Source organism: Sphaerodactylus townsendi, linkage group LG13 (assembly GCF_021028975.2).
Source record: "Sphaerodactylus townsendi isolate TG3544 linkage group LG13, MPM_Stown_v2.3, whole genome shotgun sequence".
Classification (NCBI taxonomy): domain Eukaryota; kingdom Metazoa; phylum Chordata; class Lepidosauria; order Squamata; family Sphaerodactylidae; genus Sphaerodactylus; species Sphaerodactylus townsendi.
Genome location: NC_059437.1, coordinates 57,337,551 through 57,360,011, shown reverse-complemented (window position 1 = coordinate 57,360,011; position 22,461 = coordinate 57,337,551). Strand labels below are relative to the sequence as shown.

Here is a 22,461-nt window from a genome sequence, read left to right as displayed (position 1 = left end):
GAAGCCACAACGTTTGCAGCCAGAATGCAGGGAACTCCCCGCAGCAAGGACTGCAGGAGAGCTGCTGTGGAATCCTCATTCCCCAGAGGCTCCCCCCCCACCCCCCACACTGGCTCTGGCCTTGGCAGGCGGCCCCCTCACCCACCTTGTCCCCACGAGTCAAGGCACCTCCCCGCAGCAAGGACTGCAGGAGAGCTGCTGTGGAATCCTCATTCCCCAGAGGCTCCCCCCCCACCCCCCACACTGGCTCTGGCCTTGGCAGGCGGCCCCCTCACCCACCTTGTCCTCATCCGTCGTCTCATAGGCAGAGGTGTATTTTTTCATCACAGGCTGAGCGAGGATCTGGAAGCGGCGCCGGAACTGAGTCAGCGCCAGGCAATCCGCATATCCTGTGAGATGTAAAGAGGGAGGCCTGTCAGAGCTGCCCCCCCTGGCTGCCCCCCCCCCCAACAGCGGTTCATCCTCCCAGGTGTAAGCCCAACTCACCTGCTCTGTAGATCCTCAAGGCATCCAGGATCTGGCCCCCAGAAAGCTGGACTCGCATCGCCGGTACATCCCACCCAGCTGCCCCCGGCACCCCAGAAGTTTGCAGTGGCTTCTCTTTGATCCCACCCGCCTCCATTCTTGGGATGAGGCAATGGACAAAATGGATCTGGGATCGTTTCACCAGGTTAGCAAGAGCGTCCTGCAGCCACAGAGGAAAACACACAGGAGAGCTGGATTGCTTCTGAATCTTTCTGACATGAACACACAGCCTCAACTGGACCTCACTGTCTCTCACACACACATTCCTGAGGAAGATAACACGGACACCAAAATGTCTTTGACTTTGAAGAAACTTTCAGAGAATTAGGGTGTTGTGGGTTTTCCGGGTTGTATGGCCATGTTCCGGTAGCATTTTCTCCTAATGTTTCGCCTGCATCTGTGGCTGCCATCTTCAGAGGATCTTTGATCTTAAATGATCTTAAATGGCAGCCACAGAGGCAGGCGAAACGTCAGGAGAAAATGCTACCAGAACACAGCCATACAACCCAGAAAACCGTCCACCATGGCTGAGCAAAAAGGTGACAGTCTCGGGCATTTCACTCACCACTTGAAGTTTGATCTGGGCACACACGGATTTCTTCTTCACGGCCGCAAAGCTGCTGGTAAAGGTCTTCCTCACGCTGCCCACCCGCTGCAGGGTTTGCTGGGAGCTCCCGTCCAGGCCAGCCACCGACCGGCACACCAGGGGCATTTTGGACCGCTGCAGAAACAGCTTCTTCAGAGTCTCTCTGGCAGGAAGGAAGTTACATGAGGCTGGTCAGTGGACACACCTCCTCAAGAGGAAAGCCCAGTGCTCTTGCTGGAGAAAGGCATCCTCCTGGCTCTCCAAGACCACTCTGGTAGGATGGGCCGTGGCTCGGTGGTGGAGCGTCTGGGTGGCACGCAGAAGGTTTAGTCTCTGGCACCTCCAGTTTAAAAGGGTCAGCTAATAGGTGGCGTGAAAGACCTGAGCCCGAGAAGACCTGGGGAGCCACATCCAGCTGGAGGGCAGACAATATTGACCGTGATGCTGTGGCACTCGGATTCCGTATAAGTCCTGACCGCCTGCTGTTCTGCCTACTGGAACTGCACACGCCAGGCAGACTCTTTGCTTGTTCCCTCTGGGAGGCAGGCAGACGTGGAAGGGGTGGGGGGTTACAAACAGAGGCTGGATCCTTCCCACCCCCTGGTGTAAGAGGCAGCCTGCCTGCAGGGCCAACATCTGCCCACATGCATCACGGTGGAATTTTGGAGACTCCACTAAAGCTGCACCAGCTGGCACACCGGAGTATTGAAGATCCCTCAAAAAGCTGCCACCATCTCATGAAACCAAGCCTGGGAGAGCCACGCTTGTTCCAGTAAAGACCTGGGTCCTTTTCTCCAATAACTCCAACCAGCTGATTTCTCAAAGATTTATTGTAAAAGTTCAAAACAAAGAAATAAAACATGAATGCAATTAGAGAAATGGCTCAGCTGGATACAGTCCCTTTGGAGGTTCTTTGTTCCCCCATTCCGGGAACCCATGGCCCAGAGATGCTTCTCTGACCACGTCTCAAGATGGAATCCAAAAACCTTTGTTTTCCCCCTCTCAGGAAAACTCTGTTCAGGCCACAAGGTAACTTAGGCCTTTGAAGTTGCATCCTGGCACCTCTGCATAGTTTCCTGTCCTCCCTCCAGGAGGTCAAAAGGCAAAGATGCTTTTCACAGTCATGTGTTATTTTGCTAGTTTTACAGTACTATTCCATCACGCTTAGGAAGGCAGGCAGGCAGGCAGGCAGGCAGGAAGCTTGACCATGCTGGCAGGGGGCTGATGGGAATTGTAGTCCATAACATCTGGAGTGCCAAAGGTTCGCCACCACGGCTCTAGAACATGCCCGGGCAGACTGGATCAGTGTCAATAAGGTGGGTGAAGTCCAGAGAAAGGCCATGAGGGGGGACCAGAAAGACATTCTGGGATGGCGCTCCATGGGCAAGGATTTCTGGGGCGGGGGGGGGGACTGAATAAAGCCTTGTGGCCAACAGTCCTGCTGCCACGGGTGCCCCGTGCACCCGCCCATCTGGGCAAAGCCATCTCCGTGCTGAACAGCACCAAAGTGAGCCGGCTTGGCAGCTCCTCCCGAGTCTCTTCAATTTTTAAAAGGCTGTGGAATGCATCATCTCCCCTTTACAGCCCCCAGCTGGATCGCCAACCTGCTCTAAAAATTGTTTTTAGCTTCATCATTGTCTTCTTTTGGGCATTAATGGAAAAGGAGCAGGAGGAAGGGGAGCTGCAGACATCTCCGCCTGCCTCCAGCAACAGCTTCGCTTCCCCCTCTATTAACTCAGCTCTCCAGCCCCAGGGAGATACTTTTACAAGTTCCAATTCCAATTAAGGCTCTTTGTTCATTAAGGAAGGGATGCTATTCCTAGCACATAACAATGCTCATTGAAAAGGCATATAATTGCTGTATGGCGGAGAAGCAGGCAGCCACAGGGGAGGAAACAGCTTGCCAAGCAGGGCCACACACAACAAAGCCCCTCCTGCCTGGGGGTCTGCTGGCCCTACCCCCTGACTCCCGTGGATCAGCTTCTGGCCTGAGCCACCCCCACTGCTGACTGCCCCCTATGCCCCAGACTGTGACGCCACGCCTGCTTCCCACAAAGGGTCTGCTCAGTCCAAACTTCTTGCCCATTTTCTCCCCTCCCCTCCCCTCCCCTGCCAAGCCTGCCTCTGTGACATGGCAGACAGAAGAGCCACAGAAGGACTTCAGAAGAGCCCCTCTGGACCAAACCAAAGGCTCCCCGGATGCAGCATTCTGTTCACAGGATGGCCACACGGCTGCCTCCTGGGAGGAGTGGCTGCAGCAGCCTCCTCTCCTCTCCAGCAACTGGCTGAAGGAGGCAGACTACCTCTGGTACTGAATGGAGCAGACATTCATCACACTTAGCAGCTGCTGATAGCTCCCTCCTCCCTGAATGAGTCCACTCCCCTTTTAAAGCCTTCCAAGTTGGCAGCCACGACCCCAACCAATGGCAACAAGTCCCGCAAATTAAGGACGCGCTGTTCGAAGAAGCACTTCCTTGTGTCCGCCCTGATTCTCCCACCCTTCAGCTTCAGTGGATGACCCCAAGTTCCAGCATTAGGGAAGAGAGGAAAATTTCTCTCCATGCCACACCTCGACCTCAGCGGTTCTTGGCCCATCATCTCCTTGGTTCCATAAACTAACCCCCACCCCCACCCCGAGCCACCTACCCTGTGAAAAGCATTATTCAGAACATCAGTTTGCAAGACCCACTGAGGAATGGATGTGTATGGTAAATATACAGTTATACACATTGGCCGAAAGAGAAAACATTACACTTTTTGTAGCCCAGAATAACTTATAGACATGTGAGCGGCCTGTTTGCACGCAACCAAAATCTATGCTCTGGTCTAAAATCTCATAAGGAAGCCCAGATGATGAACAGAAAATTGGTGCAAGGAATGTTAACATTATGAGATCTGCAGGCGAGGCCACATTAGTGGCAGAAAACAGCGAAGAAATGACTGCGGATGAAGGTTAAAGCAGAAAGGGCCAAAGCAGGAGAACAGGAGACAAAAGTAACGACCACTGTGGAATTACACCATTTTAAATTTGACGATGAAGAAACTGAAGTTGAGATTTTCTATTCCTTGGTTCCATCATCAGCCAAAAGGAAGATTGAAGGGAGATGGAAAGAAATCTATAGCATAAAATATTGATAAAATATTGATAAAATATTTATATGCTTACAGACATGAACAAACTTTCACCCACTGCAGATGTATGGTAGCTAATATATAAGAAAATCAATAACTATTACCAGTAATTGTAATTTGTAATAACGCAGAATCACAAACGGAAACAAACATGATCAAAGGAAATACCTTTGAAAGCAGCAAGAGCAGCAATATTTCAAAGATGAAGCAAGTTTCACGCCAGGTTCCGGCCTGGCTGATGGTAAATTAAGTGAGCAACGCAGTTGAAGGGATCCATCTCCAGCACAAACACCTCCCCCCCCACTGCCCCCTGGCTTCTTTGTGCCCCCCCCCCCGGTACTCCCACCACCCCCGGGGGCAGAACTGGCTCGGCCCCAGCAGAACTTACATTTTGGACTGCTGCAGGATCTGAATGGCATTTTCGGCAGAGAGGTTCCACTTGGCTTTGGCTATCCAGCCAGTGGCGTCGTAGCGGACTGGATCGTGGCCAAGCTGGTGAGAGATCTCAAACTGCAGCGGCTGCTCACACTTGCGGAGGAATCCCTGTTCTGGAAGGAGAACAGATTGGGGCCGTGAGCAGAGGCCCAGAGCGGAGTCCTGCAGGGCACGGCTGCTCGGCTGCTCGGGGGGAGGGGGGTGCGTCCTGCAGCGTTATATTTTGGAAGATGTTCTGAGGTTGGCCCAGGAAGCCGAGCTGCCTTGGGGGGGCTGGGCTGACTGGACACCCCCTCCCACAAGCTTGACATCAGGAAACAGAAACCACGTTGTCGTTTGAAGCCCCCGAAGCAGCAGCGTCTCTGGCCCAGACAGCCCCCCTCCCTGTTACCTACCTTCATCACGCAGCCCGTCCTTCACAAAGTAAGAGCACAGGCGATCGAGCGCGGAACTGTCACTCGAGCCGTGGATCAAGGCCTCTTCATCCAGAATCCAGAGCAGGCCCTTGGGCTCTTCCCCCTGGCCCCCAGCTGAGATGTGACCCTGCGGGGGGGGGGGAGTGGGAGGGTGGAGAGAGAGAGAGGGACCATCCCTGAGCGGCACAGGAGGAGGCCCCAGGATCTCCCAAAGCCCAACTCCTGCGGCGGCAGGAGAAACCCGAGTCCCTCCAGTCCTGTGACATGGGGGGCACCCTCCAAAGAGGCCACGTCCTTGCTGAAGCAGCTCTTCCCTCCCAGGGAGGCGCCCTTTTCTCCCCAGCCCTCAAAGCGCAGTTTCGTCGCTGAGGAAAATTCATTTCTCCTCCTCTTCACCTTGCAAGAACAGCAGCTCCAACCACCTGTGTCATCTCAGCAGCAATTTTGTGGGTACCGTGGTCGCCACATGGACCCCCACCCTCTGTTGCCACTTGCGATAAGAGCTTTGACCCCCCCCCCACCAGTCAGTCCCCACGCTAGGCCACGTGTAGTTCCCCCCGCAAGCAACACCATTGGGGTTTGTGTGCTCAAGAGCATCCAACACAAGCCTTACATTTGTTGTATTGTTATAACTACACCCCGTGAACTGCCTCATGCTGCCTTCGCCCGGCCCCGGCTGCCTCGCCTCTCGTTATGACGGCATCTTTTTCAGCCCCCTGAAATAATCAAATCCCCCCATGACTGGATTTGGCCCCTCCCAGTTTGCAGAAAGTCAGGGGGAGAAACTTGGAATGGTGGGCACAAATCCCACCAACCCCCCCATGCACCACTCGCTGCCCCCCCCCGCTCCACCACTCTTCCCTTGTGTGATTTGCCCCACGGTCATGCTGGGGCAACAACAACCCTGCCTGCCCGCCGCCCCCAGTGCCACCATGGCACAGCCGAGAGGGAAAAATGGCTTGCAATTTTTAAAAAAGTATTGATGCCCCACTTTCTCCCGGAGACTCCGGACAGGTCACACAGTTTAAGGATGCGGCAGGAACAGCACAACTGACTGGGAGCAGCTGCCAGCTGAGACAACCCGCTCCCTTCGGACCACCCGGCACAAGACATTTCATAAACACGGTGATAAGGTCAGGCGGCAAAATCAAAAAACAACGCCATGGAGCAGTATAAGATATGGTAGACAAAATGCAAAAACTGGATGACAGAAACCAGAAGGCAAAGGAGTGAACACAAGGGATGTCTATTGCCCTGAACGGCTGCCCTCCATTTCCCTCCAGCCCTCATTTCCCTCTTGCCGTCGTGAACCATTCTGCCTTACGTATTCTGCAGCATGACAGGCGCGTGGGGGAAGAGGGGGGGCAGTCTTCCTGGACTCCTCAGGCAGCCTTTTTCCGCAAGGCACGAGCCACAGCAGAGGACTCGTGGGGGTGGGCAGCTGCTGGTCTCACCTATTTGCAGGGTGACCCCTCCTGCAGACTGCGCTCAGGTGTGCTCAGGTGAGTTTGGTTGTGGCAGTGAATCACCAGGGAGAGAGGCGCTGAGCCACGAAGGGCTTTGTAGGAGACGGTCAACACCAGAAACCGAACCTGACAACTCACTGGCCACCAACGGAGCCATTGCAGACCACGGGCGATGGGCACGCTCTGCCGAATGGATCTGTGGCATTCTGTAGCAGCTGGAGTTTTGGGGCAGTCTTTGTGGGCAGACCCCTGTAGAGTCTACTACAGTAGTCTAGCCTCAGAGTCCGACACTTAAAAAAACAATTTAAACCCATCCAAAGCCCATCCCCCCACCCCCACTCCTGCTCCCAAATATCTTGAGAGGAGCATGGCACTGTCCACCATACCCTCGACAGAAGAAGATAAATCCAAAACAGCCACAGCGAGGTCCAGCTTTCGTCTACATTCCCACAGACATCATCAGCTCAACCCACCCGCACCGTCTCTGTCCTGCAGTGCGGCCTGGAACCCGCCCGAAACCAAAGCAGACCCGCAGGTGGGGCAGGAGGCGTGGGGCTAGGCACCCGTTCAAAGGAGAGCTCCACGAGCTGAGCTTGGAATGAGCACAACGTTGTGCTGTCCAGAGGCGGCAGAAAAGCCCATGCGGGCGTGGTCTGGGTTTCTCCTGGGCAGAAGGAGGTGCCCTCTGAGCCAGGGCACGTGCTGCTTGGACCCCATCGCCCGCTTGCAGGGCCTCTGCTGCTCCGGAGAGCCTTTTCTGTCTTCCTGGCCTAAAAGCCCCTCCCTCCCTCCTGGGCCAACAGGCCCTGCCCGTCCCAGTCACAGATGCAGCATCACGGCATTTTGTGTTGCATCTTCTTTTCCCATCATGGGAAACACTCCGCTTGCTGGCAAACACAGCAGTGAGCAGCGCAACAGACAGGCCCCCTTGGATGGGGAGGGGATCCGCAGGCGGGCACTCACCTCCCAACACTCGCCAACACCAGGAGGGGCCACGGCTCTAGCAAAAGGGCTGACCCCACTCTCTTCCTTTTCCCCTACCTCCCCCCCACCCCCCGGTTTTGTCTTTACCTTGGATGAGTTTTTATCCATAATAGCCACCGTAGTTGCAGGAGAGAGATCAGGCAGATCAAAAGCCATCTCAATATTTTCCTAGAAAACATTAATGAGAAGCTTTGAGTTTATATTTGAGTGAAAGAACAAAAGAGCACCTTCTTTAAAAAAAATGAAAAGAACCCCCCCCCCACCCCACCCCTGCATCTTCTCTGTCGCCGGCTGACATTTTGAAGGTTCCTGATCAAAGCTTCGCTCTCCGGCATCTTTGAACTGACGGCTCCTCCAGAGCCAGGATCCTCTCTGCCCCAGGCATCCTGTCACTCACGGAGACGGGCATGGCTGCCGTCAACCAAGCTTCACAGAGAACAGGTAGCCTGCCAAGCCTGTGAGATCCCCATGGCCCCCACGGCTTACACAAAAGAGGCACTAGGGCCGTGGTAGCGAACCTTTGGCACTCCAGATGTTATGGATTACAATTCCCATCAGCCCCTGCCAGCATGGCCAATTGGCCATGCTGGCAGGGGCTGATGGGAATTGTAGTCCATAACATCTGGAGTGCCAAAGGTTCGCCACCACTGCACTAGGGCTTGGCCAGTCTGATCCCAGGTGGAAGACGGCTGCATTCACCAACCCAGCTCCAGCCTCACGGGCGCCGCCTCCTGCTAGCCCTGCACCATTTGGGACCACAAGATGGGAGCAGAGGTATACCTGGGGGAAATGCAGCCCAGTGCTACATCTTCCACCCCCACCCCCCACCCTGTATGGGCGGCTGCCCTCCCCCACCACGACCAAGCAAAGTTTTTTTGCATCAGGTCACCTCACCTGGGGAAAAGGGGGAGAGGTGTGTGTGTGGGATTTTCCACCACCACCCATGTGACTAAATGGCTGCAGCCCGAGGACATTTGACCCCATATGTCCCCCTGGGTGGTATGCCCCTCATGGGAGGGGCCACCTGATTATCTGTGTGCCCCTCCCTCTTTGGGGAAAAAGTGCACCAGGGCTGGAGTCCGGCCTTTTCAACAGAAGCTCCAGGACTCTGGAATCTCTTCCAGGACTTCTGTTTTTACTGTTGGCCATTCTGCTTTCTTGTTTGTGAGCTGTTCCCTTCAAAGAAAAAAGAATCACCTTCATAACCCTGATTGCTGCCTGCTACCTGAGCGCTTTTCTGCCATGACAACCTGTCTTTCTACTCCAGTGCATGGACATTTTAAATGGCGCTGATACAAGGTAGAAACATCCCCCGCCCCCCAGCTTTTCGGCCAGAAGTCTGTGACGCAGGGCCTCACCTGTCGATACCTCTCCAGTGTGGACACAAAGGTTCTCTCATAGAAGAGCATCTGTAGCCGGTCTTGAGCATAGTTGTGGCAGAGCTCTTCAAACGTGGCGGCCCTCGCCTTCCCATGGTGGCGGGGGTTCTGGAAGCCAGGGGTGTCCACGACCATGATGGACGCCATGGAGAGATGGTTTGAGGAGAAGGACCTGTGGAAACACAGGCTGAGCTACGGGGTCCGCCGTTCTCTAAAACCCCACTCTTCGCCCCCCGCAGCAAAACAGTCCCCCTTCCCCAGGCGTCTCCAAGGTCCAAGTCCAATAAGGAGCCAGGGTCTGACTGCCGGGGGGGGGGGGCACCCTTTTTCCTTACATAACAAGCGGAGCCTAAGGCAAAGCAAAGGAAACCAACGCATATCCGTAGTCAGGAGTCACATTCTTCCAGCCTCACTTGGACAAGAACATATGGCAAGGCTGTTGTGTGTGTGTGTGTGTGTGTGTGTGTGTGTGTGTGTGTGTGTGTGTGTGTGTGTGTGTGTGTGTGTGTGTGTGTGTGTGTGTTAGCAGAGTAGAACAAAAGAGAGAGAGAGTCGCCACTCAAAGAAAGAAACAGAGTTAACTTTATGACTTCAGCTGTACGTGCTTCACTAGCATGTCGGCCATGGCTATCTCGTTGACCAATAGATAATCAATAGATCAGGTCATAAATGGTGACTTCAGCAACTTGTTTACATACAAACAGTTGACCCTTTTATGACTGAGTTGTGACAGACACTTGCAAAAGCCCAAGGAAGGCCCCCTTTGGGGACTGGGTTCGGGGGGGGGGGGGGGGGGCAGCTCAAGGCTCAGGAAAACGGCTCAGGAGGAAAAATGTCACAGCTCTTTCTCCCCTTGTACCTTAAAGCCGCCGCCTCTGAAGTTGTGCTTTGGAAAGAACAGACGTGGCTGAGAACGAGCAGCCCCAGCCCTGCCCTTCTGGCCCACAAAGTCCAGCCCTTGCCAGCCTCAGCCCCTCCCTCCTCCTCAGAGCAGATGGGCAGGTGGGGGGGGGCAGGCCACGTCCCTGACCCTCAGGCAATCCTCGGCTTGCTCCACTCGCACACAGCAGGCAGGACATGAAACCCCCAAATACTACTGAGAGGAGGAGTCCAACAGTGAACTTCTGCTTTTTGCTCCCTTTGCCTTTGGACCCCAAAAGATTTTGGAAAGCTCTTGAAAAGGCAACGGGGAGTGAGTAGATGCGTCCATCACTATTTGGAAGGACACCCCCTCCCCCGGTTCCTTGCCACTGCTTCCTACATCCAAGCTAAAGAAAGCCAGAAGCAACACAGTGCGTGACTGCAGCTGAGAAGCAGAGCAAAGACCTCGGAGCCTGACAGTTCTCAGTTGCTGGGAGGCAGGAAAAGCAGCCTCTTCTCCGCCTGGTTCCCAGGATGAACAAGGCAGAGATTTAGGATGCGCTCCGGGCATTTCATTGTGGATCCCTCCTGACCTCTCCTGGGATCCCAGAAGGCAACTTCAGTCCATCATCTGCTCAAATGGGAGGAGCAACATTTTTGTGACAGTCACAGAGGTGGCAGTAACAGAACTTACAAGTCTCCACTGACTCTTTCGAAGAAAACCAAGCAGTACGTCAAGCCCTGGAGAATGGGACTGCCCCCCCCCCCCCCCAGAGGAGAGTGCAGGCCCCTCACATGGACAGCTTCTCACCAGGCGGCAATCTTTCTCAGTTCCCTCAAAAACTGCCAGTTGCTGAATTAAATCTGAGGAGCCAAATGCCCCTCCCGTTCCTCAGTTTGGCAAGAACCTCTCCAGCCCCTCCCCCCAGACAGATTATGCCCCTGGGTTGGAAGCATTCAAGTCACCACTGGAGCAAGAAGGGGGAACTGGCGCTGAATAAGATGCCCCCCCCCACACACACACACACATCTTACCCAACCTGGGAAGGAAGACAGAAGAAGAAGCAGCAGGGGGTGGGGCAGGAGGGGGGCAGCCACACAGCTGTGGGAAGAGGTCTGGATTTGCAGCTGGGGAGAGGGAGTGGTGCAGTGGTGGTGAACCTTTGGCACTCCAGATGTTATGGACTACAATTCCCATCAGCCCGTGCCAGCATGGCCAATTGGCCATGCTGGCAGGGGCTGATTGGAGAAGTAGTCCCACTAACATCTAATCAAAGGATTCACCATGGGGAAAACAGAGAGTGGGTTGGGGGTCCTAGAGGAGGATCTCTGCAGTTCAAATCCCTGCTCTGCTTTGGAAGTTGACCGGGTGACCTGAGGCTACCCGTCCGACCTCACAGGGCCACTTTGCAAATGAAAAGGAGGGGGGCTAATGCAGGAAAGTCACTGAGAGTCCGGGGGGGGGGGGGGGCAAGAGAAAAGTAGAGCACATATAAATAAATAGAAAAGAACAGAACAGAACTCAGTGAGAGGAAAGGAGGAAACGCTGGTACCAGGGAAGGAAAGGGGATTTCAGCTACGCTTCAGTACACTGTGAGTGGCTCAGAACCTCTGGAGGTCAGGGGGCCAAAAATCCTGGTGCCAGTAACACCCATAGCACAGACGGGAGGAAGGGCCACGGGCTCAGGCTCAAGTGCTGCCCCCAAGCGCCCCCCCCACACACACACATACCTTCAACACACAGCCCCTCCCCCACCAGGCACAGAAGACTGCCAGGCGATGGCAGGAAGAGTCTGAGCAGCCAAAGCCCAGGAGGTTTCTCCCCTTGTGCTCCCCCTCCTCATGAAGTGTTTTGTTGGGGGGCACAGGCCACCCCACCCCCAGCTCCACACAGGGCTTATGCTTCAACTCCCCCAAGCCAGCTTCCTCATCTCAACATGCAGGTAACCTTCACTACCATTCTGCAAAGTCACATCCATTATTAATAAGTAAACACCCTCCGCTCTCAACGCGGCACAGATTTCTTTCCTGCTACCCCCCACCCTTTAATGAAAAATAAACCCTTTGTAATTACAGCCACTAAGAGGACAACGGGGAGCTGCTCTTGGGAAGGAGCTTGCAGGAAGCAGCCCGAACAGCAGCTGGAATACACTGCGCTGCAACTGGGGGCAGGGGTGGGAGGGGGGGCGCCTCATTTGGAAAGATCCTCCTGCAAGAAGCTCTAATGCACCAAGAAGCCTGGCTCACAGGAGCCTCGGCCAGCCAAGAATGATAAGTGCTTCGGAAGTCTTTGAACTACGCGTCACCTGGAAGGCGAAGGGGAGCCTGAACTGAGAGCGGGTGAAGCTTGGACTGGATTGTGGACCAGCTGCTGCCTTCCTGGGTCTGGAGAGACCGGCAGCCCCCCACCCCCCCCCCACCCCCGACTCAAGAGGAAAATCCATCCCAAGGAGAGAAAGATGAAACGGAGGAGGTTTTTTTGAAGGATCAGAAATGAGTGTTCGCTCATTGCTCTGAACCATCTCAGAGCTGGTCTGGAAAAGCAGCAGACAGATGTTCTAAACAAGGAAATTGCTCTTGCCACTTGCAGAAGGACCTCCACCCAATTTGTGCGCATTCACGGCAACATAGAGTTACCAAGCATACCTTACAGGGGTGTTGTCACAATTAATTGGAGGAAAGGGAACTTTACACGTCACTCTGAACTCTTTGGAGGAAGGCAGGGAGAACAGTGAAAGACAGACAGAGAGGGGGAGAACACATATGTATGTGCTTGTGAGCTAGCTAAGCCAAGGTTTGGTTCCATGAGTACCCACACTTGTGGGGCCATCACTACAGAAAGGACTTGCCAGGTCCCACCCTACTGGGGAGGCGGGGGGAGCAGGGCTGTCAGATCCAGGCTTGGGGGCAGAACCTTGGGAGCACAGGGATCCCAAAAGGGTATGAGGCCATCGACCCCCCCCCCCAAAGCATCCATTTTCTCCATGGGGAAGTGATCCCTGCACCCAGGAGAGGAGCTGCAATTCCAGGCCATCCCCAGGCTCCACCTGGAGGTTGGCATTCCTAACACCTGCTGTACGTGGACAAGTGGGAGACCCAAGTCAGAGGGGAAGGTTATTTGCCTTTCAGTGCCACTCTTCTGTTTTATTAGCTCTCAAAGGCCAGAGAAAGAGCTGCCCAGAGGTTGCTGAAACCCCCTCCTTCCTCCGCGCAGCTCCCGACTATCCCAGAGCACAATCCTACACGCCTCCACACCAAGGGAACAGGCAGACAGGCTGAAAGGAATCTGAATTGTCGAAGGAGAAGATGCTACTGGAACACGGCCACACAACCCAGAAAACCCACAACGCCCTGGAAAGAAATCTGTTGTTGCCTCCGCTTCAGTCAACTTTCTGTTTCGTCAAAATACATCTTTTTAAAATTAGTACCAGGGGCGGACGGCAACTCCGGCTCTGTGGCCCACCTCTGCTCAAGCTGATCAAGGCAACGTCTTGCATGCATACAAATGAGGAACGCCTTTCCTGTACCTGTTGATCAGAGACACGAGAGCTGCAAAGAGCTCTTCATAGAGTCCGGCAGCCATTCCCTCCACGCACTCCACACCACTCATCTTGGGGCCTAGAGAGAGAGAAGGAGGAAGAGACAGGCGGCTTTAGCGGGGGAGTCTGTGCCTGTCCCTGACTCCATCTGGGCAGACTCCACCCAAACTCCTATTCATTTATGTGGGATATTTCTACGCCACCTCTTCAGAGTCCTGTTTGGGGAAGCTAAAAAAACACAATTAAAAAACCCTGTATTAAAAAACACAATATTTAAAACAGGCCGCTGGATGTACGCAACACACAAACACACATAAAACACAAGCCGATTTAAAAAAACAGTAAAGATAAACTCCTGATTAAAAGCTGGGGTAAAAGATGTCTTTTATTCCTGGCACCTAAAAGAAAGTAAAGTAGGCGCCAGGTGAACCTCAAGGGGCCACTGCAGAAAAGACGCCGGCCTCAGCTCGGAAGGTAGGGACACAGAGAGAAGGGCAGGAGAGATAAAGTGGCCACCAGAGACATAGAGTTTTGCATTAGAGCTGTGATGGCGAACCTTTGGCACTCCAGATGTTATGGACCACAATTCCCATCAGCCCCTGCCAGCATGGCCAATTGGCCATGCTGTCAGGGGCTGATGGGAATTGTAGTCCATAACATCTGGAGTGCCAAAGGTTCGCCACCACTGCACTACAGTGTTGCACCGGCATAATGTGGTCACTTCTGGTTTCATGTCAGAAGGGACACTGGCAGACTGCCCCCTACTATCCTGTCAAGCAGTGAACAGGGGGGCCAGGCCACACACCCTACAACTTAAGCCCCTCCCCCACTGCCATCCTGTGGTTCCATTCTGAGGGCCAAAATACACAACACGTGTGACACAAGTGAGGACATGAGTGACTGACCGCAGCTGTTGTCACTCACAGGATAAGTGTATCTCACTGGGAAAATGTTGAGTAATTTTGTGGTTCCAAACACTGCTGAGGGGAGAAGAGACTTCGGGCTTCTCCCCCACACCCTTTTCACCACCTCACATAGGAGAAAGAGTCGGGTCGGGTCCTCGTGTCCCAACCTGTGTCACACTTGTGAATTCTGGCCCTGAGTTGGACCTTGTGCGCCTCAGAGGCACATTCCCAGCAAGGACTTTGCAGACAGCATCTGACTTGAAATCTTCATGGTCAATACGGGGATGAAGAAAAGCAAAGAAGAAAAACACTGGAATAGTAGGGAAAATGTTCTTGTATATCCGACACAATCTGGAGAGGGACCGGACATGCAGTTTAGCCTTCGTGCTGCAAGGAAACAGCAGGGGAAACGTCCAGAGGAAAACTGAACGGGAATGAGCAAAAGTCTCCAGTTCTTTCATCAGTTGCCATCAGGGGGAAGACATCTCCCCACAACAAAAGGAGCCGGGGCCTGACTTCTTACAAAGAATGGAAGCTGGGAATTCAGACAATCTGGAAGACAGATTGTGATACGATTGTATCAATATACGGATATTCAGTGGCTGTTTTGTTCGTTTTTTTAAAAAACCCAAATGTGAAAAGCCCCCTGGCCAGGGTAAGGAGTCATGGCTGCTGCTATCAGGGTGCATAAGAACATAAGAATGAGCCAGCTGGATCAGACCGGAGTCCATCTAGTCCAGCTCTCTGCTACTCGCAGTGGCCCACCAGGTGCCTTTGGGAGCTCACCTGCAGGAGGTGAAAGCAATGGCCTGCTGCTGCTCCTGAGCACCTGGTGCAGAAACTGTGCGGAAGCCTGACATGTGAAGGAAGGCCCTGCAGCTGGGACCCTGAGTCAGCAAGAGGAGCCTCACACAGGCTCACACACAGGCAGGGTCCTCGTGGGGACTGCTCCGGAGATGGCGCCTCTCCATTAGCTCTTTGCACCAGTATATTGAGACAGCTCTTCAGGTGGCTTAATTTTTGGACTTTGGCTCAACCTGGTATCCCTTAACTTTGTGCCTAAGAAATTTAAGAATGTTTATTGTCTTTATACGTTTGGTTTGTGTTTAGTTGGTGCTGTTATGTGGGTGTATCTTGAATTGCAGTAAACAAAACAAACGGGGCAGCCCTGCAAGATCGGCTTGCTGCTTCAGATTGCCAGTGGCGAGCCTCCATCTCTCCTGGAAGAAGTAGCGGCCTCCTTCTGCCTTAACCTGATTTGATAGGGGGGGGGCATAAAAGGAGCACCTGGAAATACTGCTGGGGGGGGGGAGGAACACTGGGCAGCTCTTGGAGCATTTTACAAGCTTGTATCAGCCCTGGAACCTGAGCCAGTTGCTAGGAAACCAACTGTCTGCTGGTACCTTTCAGGCAGCTTTCTGAGCTCTTTCATGGCAGATTGCGACCGTGAACATCGGATGTATCACAGCGCGTAAAAATAAGGAGCAGAGCGGAAAAAATAAGTGGTGGGGGGAGAGAAGCGGCAAAAGAGCTGGCAGGGAGCAGCCAGCGGCGCCAGCTCTCAGCAGGCAAAGCGGGGTCCGTGCCGCCTTCCTTCCTTCGGCGTCCCTGGAACCAGCCCCGCACCTCCATTCCTTCCATTTGCAATTCAAAGAGAGCTGGCTCGGGCACTCTGCCTTCTTGCCTCGCTTCTGGAAAGGGCTGAAAAGAAAAGGGGATTTCAAAATAGCCCTCCCCCCCCCACTCATTTGTGTTTAAGCACAAAACAAAACAGAAACGCTACAACACACCTCTGATTGCCCTAATTGTTGGAAGAGAAAGGAGAACAATTCAGGCTCCCTGGCCTTCCACGAGGCAGGGGCCCTGCTGTGCCACAGGAGATACACGCACCACCCATCCCTTACGGAGCAGAAGCGAGACAGCGGGAGACAGAAGTGAGTGATGGCGGTGGGGGGGGGGGGACCAATCTCCTCCCCATGAGAAACTTGGGCAGGTTCCCCCACCCACTCCTCCTCCCACCCGCTCTCCCCACAAGGGGCGACATGGAGACGGCTGATGAAAATAAAATGGAGCCACAGGCAGAGGCCCCCAGGACCCGGCCACAGGAGCCCACCGAGGCAAAATCCCTGCAGGAGGGGGTAGCCTGATCCTTAGCAGCAGAGCATGTCCTTAGCCTGTAGAAAGGGGCAGGCTGATTGGAGGGGGAGATCCAGCAGGAGAGGCAGAGAGGCACTCCTCCCCTCCCCCCTCCACAACACACACACACACGTCGCATGCAGAACTCTCACTCAGAACACTGGGCTAGAGTCAGCAATGAGAGAGGGCAAAAGGTCCCAGGGCTACTCTGATGAAACATTGCCAGCCAATGACTTACAGGGAGGCTATTCTTTTAGGGGCCTGGCCTGGAGAAGACCCTTTGCAGTGACATTCGGGGTGCTGAGCACAGTTTTAACCTCATATAGAGATTGCAGGATTAGACCGGAGAGCCCGGCACAGAGGCAGGGGGTAGAGCAACAGCAGCCAGCCCTCGCTGTTGGCAGGCTGCGTGAAGCTGTGGGGTGGGCTGGCTTTGGTGGCCGCCTGTCTTGCTGCCCTGCCCTGCATTGCAGAGCAGGGGCTCAGCTCCCCTTCCAGACCCCAGCAGAGGCCTTGAGAGCCAGAGAGCTTGGACAGGGCGAGTCTGGATCCCAGCAGGCCCCCCCCCCCCCCCCCGCAGCGCTCCTCCTGTGGGCTCCGTGCCCTCAAATGGCAAAGCAGCAGCAGCGGCGGCAGTGTGGGAATTACAGCGGGTGGTTGGCCACGTGCAGAAGGGGGCTACCAATCGTCCTCCAGTCTGGGTGGGCTGAACAGGGGTGTGGGAAGACAGACAGTTCAGACCAGCTCTGCTTGCATGCAAATTCTACCCCAAGAGAGGAGGAAGCGTGGTACCCTCGGACTGATCCTCGTCTTGGCTGAGCGGTCTCCGAGATCCAGAGGTGACTTGCTCAATAATTCGCTTGAGGTGGTGCTTGAAAATGGAGGTTGTCAGCTCCTCGAACTCGCAGCCCAGCACTTCGGCCGCCTTGCTGGCCCACTCGAACCGCATAAACTGCTTCCTGCCGACTGAACAGAGGCAAACATAAGGACGCTCGGAAGACGCAGACCAGCCTGGCCAGTCAGCCACCGTCCTCCGCAGTCAGTATGACCAGGGAAGGCCAGGTACGTCCAGCCCCACAACAGGATGGGCGCTTCGGTCACCCACTGGCACTTGCAAAAGCTGTGAGAAAGAACGATCCAAAGCCCCAACCCAGGGCCACTCCTGTGCTTGAGGCACTTTCTCAGGAGGTGAAGGGCCAGGCTGAAAAGGGCTGCTGAGGGCAGGGCAGCAGACCCCCAGGGTGGGTGAGAAAGGGGGACCATTTGGGATTTGTCTGCTGCTTTTCCACCTGGCCACCAGCTGCCCCTCAGGAGTTCTCGTAGCCCCAACCAGTCACAGTCGTGGAAGCCCCCCCCCTTTCCCTCCTTCATAAGAACCGTGGGCGCAATCGTTTCCTCTCCCCCTGAACATGTGAGGAGTGACCATTAAAAAGTAGAATCCATTTGGGCTCCAAACATCGCCAGGGCGGGGAAGAGGGGCTCCTGCGCTCCTGCTCTTCCCCCCACGCTGGAAGGGTGAAATGGGGGAGGGCAGTTCCTATGCAGGAACACAGCTGGGGGGGGGGGGGTTGGAAGGAGCCTTTCCTCACTCAGGGGGTCATGTTCTGAGCCTGTTTGGGCTGTCTGTTATTTGGTGGCTGTAAAGGGGTCCAGGGAGTCTGGGCCCAACTCTTTAAACACCGAGTTACACGTCTAGTTTGGCCCTTAGTTTGCAGCGCAGTTATAAGTTGAGGTGCATCATGTGCTGCACGGGGGGGGGGGGTGCTCTCTGGTTTGGGGTGAGAGAAGCAGAAGGGCAGACCACTGACCCTGGGGCCACATGGCCCACAGACCTCTTTTGGAGACAGCAAAGGGGAAAGACATCAGCTCCCACCGATTGGCTGCTCACATGAAAGGCGCAGAGCTAATTAACCTCCCCTTGATGGAGGCCATTCATAAAAGAGACAGAAAGCAGAAATAAACTGATTGCTGCAATTAGATTTCATTTCACCTCTGAGCGGAGCCTTCGATTTCACTCTGCAGGAGTCATATTTTTACATGCCCAAATGCAGCAAATCTGCTGCTGGAGGTTTGAAAGGGCAGCAGCAGCAGCAGCAGCAGATGCCCCACCCCCCCAGTCTCCCAGGTGCCTCCCCTTGCAGGGCCCTTGGAAAGAGGGCCGAAGAAAAGCCCTGCAAGAAGAAGAAGAAGAAGAAGAAGAAGAAGAAGAAGAAGAAGAAGAAGAAGAAGAAGAAGAAGAAGAAGAAGAAGAAGAAGAAGAAGAAGAAGAAGAAGAAGAAGAAGAAGAAGAAGAAGAAGAAGAAGAAGAAGAAGAAGAAGAAGAAGAAGAAGAAGAAGAAGAAGAAGAAGAAGAAGAAGAAGAAGAAGAAGAAGAAGAAGAAGAGGAGGAGGAGGAGGAGGAGGAGGAGGAGGAGGAGGAGGAAGAGGAAGAAGAAGAAGAGGTGGGGGAGGAGGAGGAGGAGGAGGAAGAGGAGGTGGAGGAAGAGGAAGAGGAGGAGGAGGAGGAGGAAGAGGAGGAGGAGGAAGAGGAAGAGGAGGTTGCCTCCTGGCACTGGGATTCAGAGGATGACTGCCTTTGGTCCCCGTGGTTAGCAGCCACTGATAGACCAGGCCGCCTAACTCACTGTGCGCTTGTGGACCACGGCAGCAGCCACAAAGGCTGCCACAAGACACTGCAAGCCAGGTCACATCATAAATGAAGGTTGGTGGCTTGCTGCATTAGTGCAAAACACCCTTCAAACATAAAAGCAATGAAAGGCCAGCCAAAATCTGTGCAAAGCTTTCTAGGGAATCCAGACAAGCCACATGCTTGAACACTGTGCCTCATCTCAATAAAAGATGACACCTGGGTTGGCCTTGTCCCGACACAGCTATCAACAGCCTCTCCAGCCGACAGATGATTGGTCAAGTGGAATAAAAGAGATCTGGGAAGAGGTTGTGTTTATGGGGTCTCCCTTCCCTCACGCACACGCGACATAAAATTGTCCAATTTAGAGTCCCTTTACGCTTTACTTAGAAAATCATGCGAAACTTAGCTCAAGTGCAGTCCCTTTTCATGGGACCCCTGGGACCCCTTGGGTGGCTGGCAGACATCTGATCAGAGCCTCAAGGTTTATGATTTAACCTTGAGGCTGGCATTTCGATCTTCTTCCCGAGAGGCAAAAGTTGCCGCCAGATACCATTTGGACCAAACGCCTCAGAATCCATGAAGCGGAATCACGGGTGTCTCCTCCCCCCTCCCCCACTACTTCTTTATTGCCACTCAACCTGGTGACTTCTTTGTGAGAACTGAAAAGGGGCATCTTTTGTGACCTGTTCTCCAAGAACCACAATTTTCAGCTTCACTTTTTAAAAAGGCTCAATAGGGAGCAAAGTGCAAAACAAGCCCATGTGCCAAACAAAGGAGGTGCAGAGACCAGGAGGCCCCAGGCGGGCGGAGGCCAGCCCCCTCAGCTCCCTGCCCAAGCAAAGCAGGAAGGCAGAAGAGGCACGGAAGAAGGGTCTCCACCTGGCCCCACGGCCAGGGGAAGCAGGAGGGAAGCCGCAGAGTCCAAAGAGTCCAGAGGACAAAGAGTAATGGATTTAAACTACAGGAAAAGAGGTTCCACCTAAACATTAGGAAGAACTTCCTGGCTGTAAGTGCTGTTCAAAAGTAGAATATGCCACCTTGGAGTGTGGTGGAGTCTCCATCTTTGGAGGTTTTTAAACAGATGATCATATGTCAGAAGTGCTTTGATTGTGTGATCCTGCATGGCAGGGGGTTGGACTGGATGGCCCCTCTGGCCTCTTCCAGCTCCATGGTTCTATGATTCTAAGTAGTAGAAGGGAACTGAGGTTGAGGAACACCAGGCCTACCTTGCTTGGTAGAGAGATGCCGGGAAACTTGGCCATCACCTGGCACTTAGCACAGGGCCTTCTGCTCATTTGGCCCCCATCCCCAGCTGCCCAATCTCCCGATCTCTCCCCAAGGCTGAATCTTGGGAAATTGGTCTCAGAGACTAGCTGTGGCCACTCACAGCTGCTGTTGCCTGGGGATTTCGGGCCCATATTCTCACTGGGCTCCTTGACACAAATCTGTGTCCCAGTGGAGTCTCACGTTTCCTGCTTTTGGACAGGGAGAGGCAGAAGACCTCCCTTGGACAGGCCCCCGCCGTGGTTCCTCTCTCATTCGGAGAAAATGCTCTGAAAGGGGCGGATCCTGACCTTTGCCTGCCGAAGCTGCAGCTCCCTCCTCTCCCTCGTCTCTCACAGTCTCTTTGGAATCAGCAGTCAGGGAAAATGAGGACCTGTTTTGGCTCAGAGCCCAGCCCTGGTTTCGAGAGAAAGAGGCCCCGCTTTTCAGCATTCATTATGGGAAAGGTCGCTGCACCTCTGAGGCTGAGGAGGAGAGCGGTTGCAGGGCATCTCTGCGCAGGAGGGAGAGTGGAGGCACCGCGGCTCTCCGGAAATTGGGTAATTAAGGCCTGCTGGAGGGTGCCAGGTGCCCTAATTTCTGCACTGACTGACACCTTAATTTCTGCACTCCACCAGATGCTGTCCCCAACCTCCAGAAAACCTTTAGAACAGTAATCTCTCTACTATTGATTGCCAGCATTGCGTCAAGCACTGAGTAGGCCCTGGGGAAGGCACCTTGGTCTCCCCCTGAGCGCCAGCCCTGCAGGGCCTCCCCTCTACCTCTTGGCCTCCTTCTCTGGTCCTCCTGCAGTCCAGACCCTGATTGTGAGCTCCTATGGCACAGGGCACTGTCTGCTTTGCTCTCTATGGGTCAGACCAGAGGGAAGGCTGGAAGATCTTGGCCAGTGGCTTTTAAAGATAGACTGAAGTCACCGGAGGGTCCCGTTTGTATTGGGACCACAGCACACAGTGAGTCCTAACCTTTCTCTCTGTCTTGCCACTCAAAACAGACCTTTTCAGTTGTTATTATCTCCAGAGAGAAAAAAGGTCCACCATGGACAGCAACCATCCAGCAGGGTGGGTCTGCTTCGACTGGCCAGAGGACAAGAGGGTTAAAAGGTGAACCCCAGTCCAAGCCAAAGAGCCAGCAAGGACCATTTGCCTTTCAGAAAGAGAAGGCATCACGCAACGATCTTCCAGCTTGACATCTGGCCTGGCCTCCATCTCTGCAGAGACAGCTGCCACCACATACTAAACAAAGTGGTGCTTGTATAAAAATACACACCCATTTCCAAAAAACATCTGAAATACTGGAGTTTACTCAGCCCTTGTCTAAACACATCGACTCCTCCGTGCCTGTGCTGTTTGCCATTTTGAAATGGGTCATTCCCCCGGTTTCCTGCCCACCCCTGGCTCCAGGCTCATAGCTGCTGGCACAAACACAAATGCCGATGGTGCAGACGGTGAGAGGCAGAAGGACGAAGTGGCACCTTTGTCCCCTGTCCCGTCTCCTAGTCAGGCAGCGCCCACCAGCCTCGCCCCCATCCAGCCCCTCATGCATTCTGACATGGCTGCATCAAGAACACTCCAGCTCCAGCAGCTGCCTGGGTCTACACTGCAGGGCTGCCTGCACGATGACAACAAGCTGAGTAAAGTGGTCAGAGGGATAGGCTGTGATTCTCCCATGCAACAGGAGCTGCACAAGAGCATGGGAAAGAGCGCAGCTACACATGTGCAGAATGCCTCTCCTTCACCATACTGGGAAGATTAATGTCCTCTCCCTGGCCCTCCCTCGAAAAAAAAGGCTGCTGTCGGTCACTCCTGGGGCCCAGAAGTCAAGGGCCGGCCTTCCTGCAGCCACGCCCTGGAAAAAGCCAGGCACGCCAGGGGGGAGGGGGGTAGTGGCAGTATCATTGTGTGGGTGTGTTCCTTGCTGATGGAAGCTGGTGCTCTCCTCACAGAATCCCCAGCGCTGAAGGCTGGAAATTGCCTGGCTATCATGTGATAACTGCAGCACTCAGAAGAGCCATCCAGTTACACCTCATGCAATCAAAACAGGTGCGTTTTTCTTGCCAGCTTTCTCCCCACAAGAGAGTCACTGAAAGCAAAGGACAGCACCCTCCAATTTTTAAAATAATTAATAATTGATTAATGGGAGAAATTACCATTAGCTGTGCTGGGGTATGCTGTGGAGACATTAATA

General features: G+C 54.0%; 1 protein-coding gene across 1 annotated transcript in view; it reads right to left on the bottom strand.

The window, feature by feature from the left end:
• The window catches only part of MYO18B (myosin XVIIIB), a 108,106-nt gene that overhangs the window by 56,531 nt on the left and 29,114 nt on the right, over nucleotides 1-22,461 (bottom strand). Inside the window, exons 13-21 of the mRNA XM_048513886.1 lie at nucleotides 17,157-17,330; nucleotides 13,312-13,402; nucleotides 8,903-9,095; nucleotides 7,632-7,712; nucleotides 5,074-5,221; nucleotides 4,632-4,791; nucleotides 1,091-1,274; nucleotides 487-685; nucleotides 280-389 (exon numbers count right to left, since the gene is read on the bottom strand). Coding sequence (XP_048369843.1) covers nucleotides 280-389; nucleotides 487-685; nucleotides 1,091-1,274; nucleotides 4,632-4,791; nucleotides 5,074-5,221; nucleotides 7,632-7,712; nucleotides 8,903-9,095; nucleotides 13,312-13,402; nucleotides 17,157-17,330 — 1,340 coding nt within the window. The remainder of the gene's footprint in view (nucleotides 1-279; nucleotides 390-486; nucleotides 686-1,090; nucleotides 1,275-4,631; nucleotides 4,792-5,073; nucleotides 5,222-7,631; nucleotides 7,713-8,902; nucleotides 9,096-13,311; nucleotides 13,403-17,156; nucleotides 17,331-22,461) is intronic.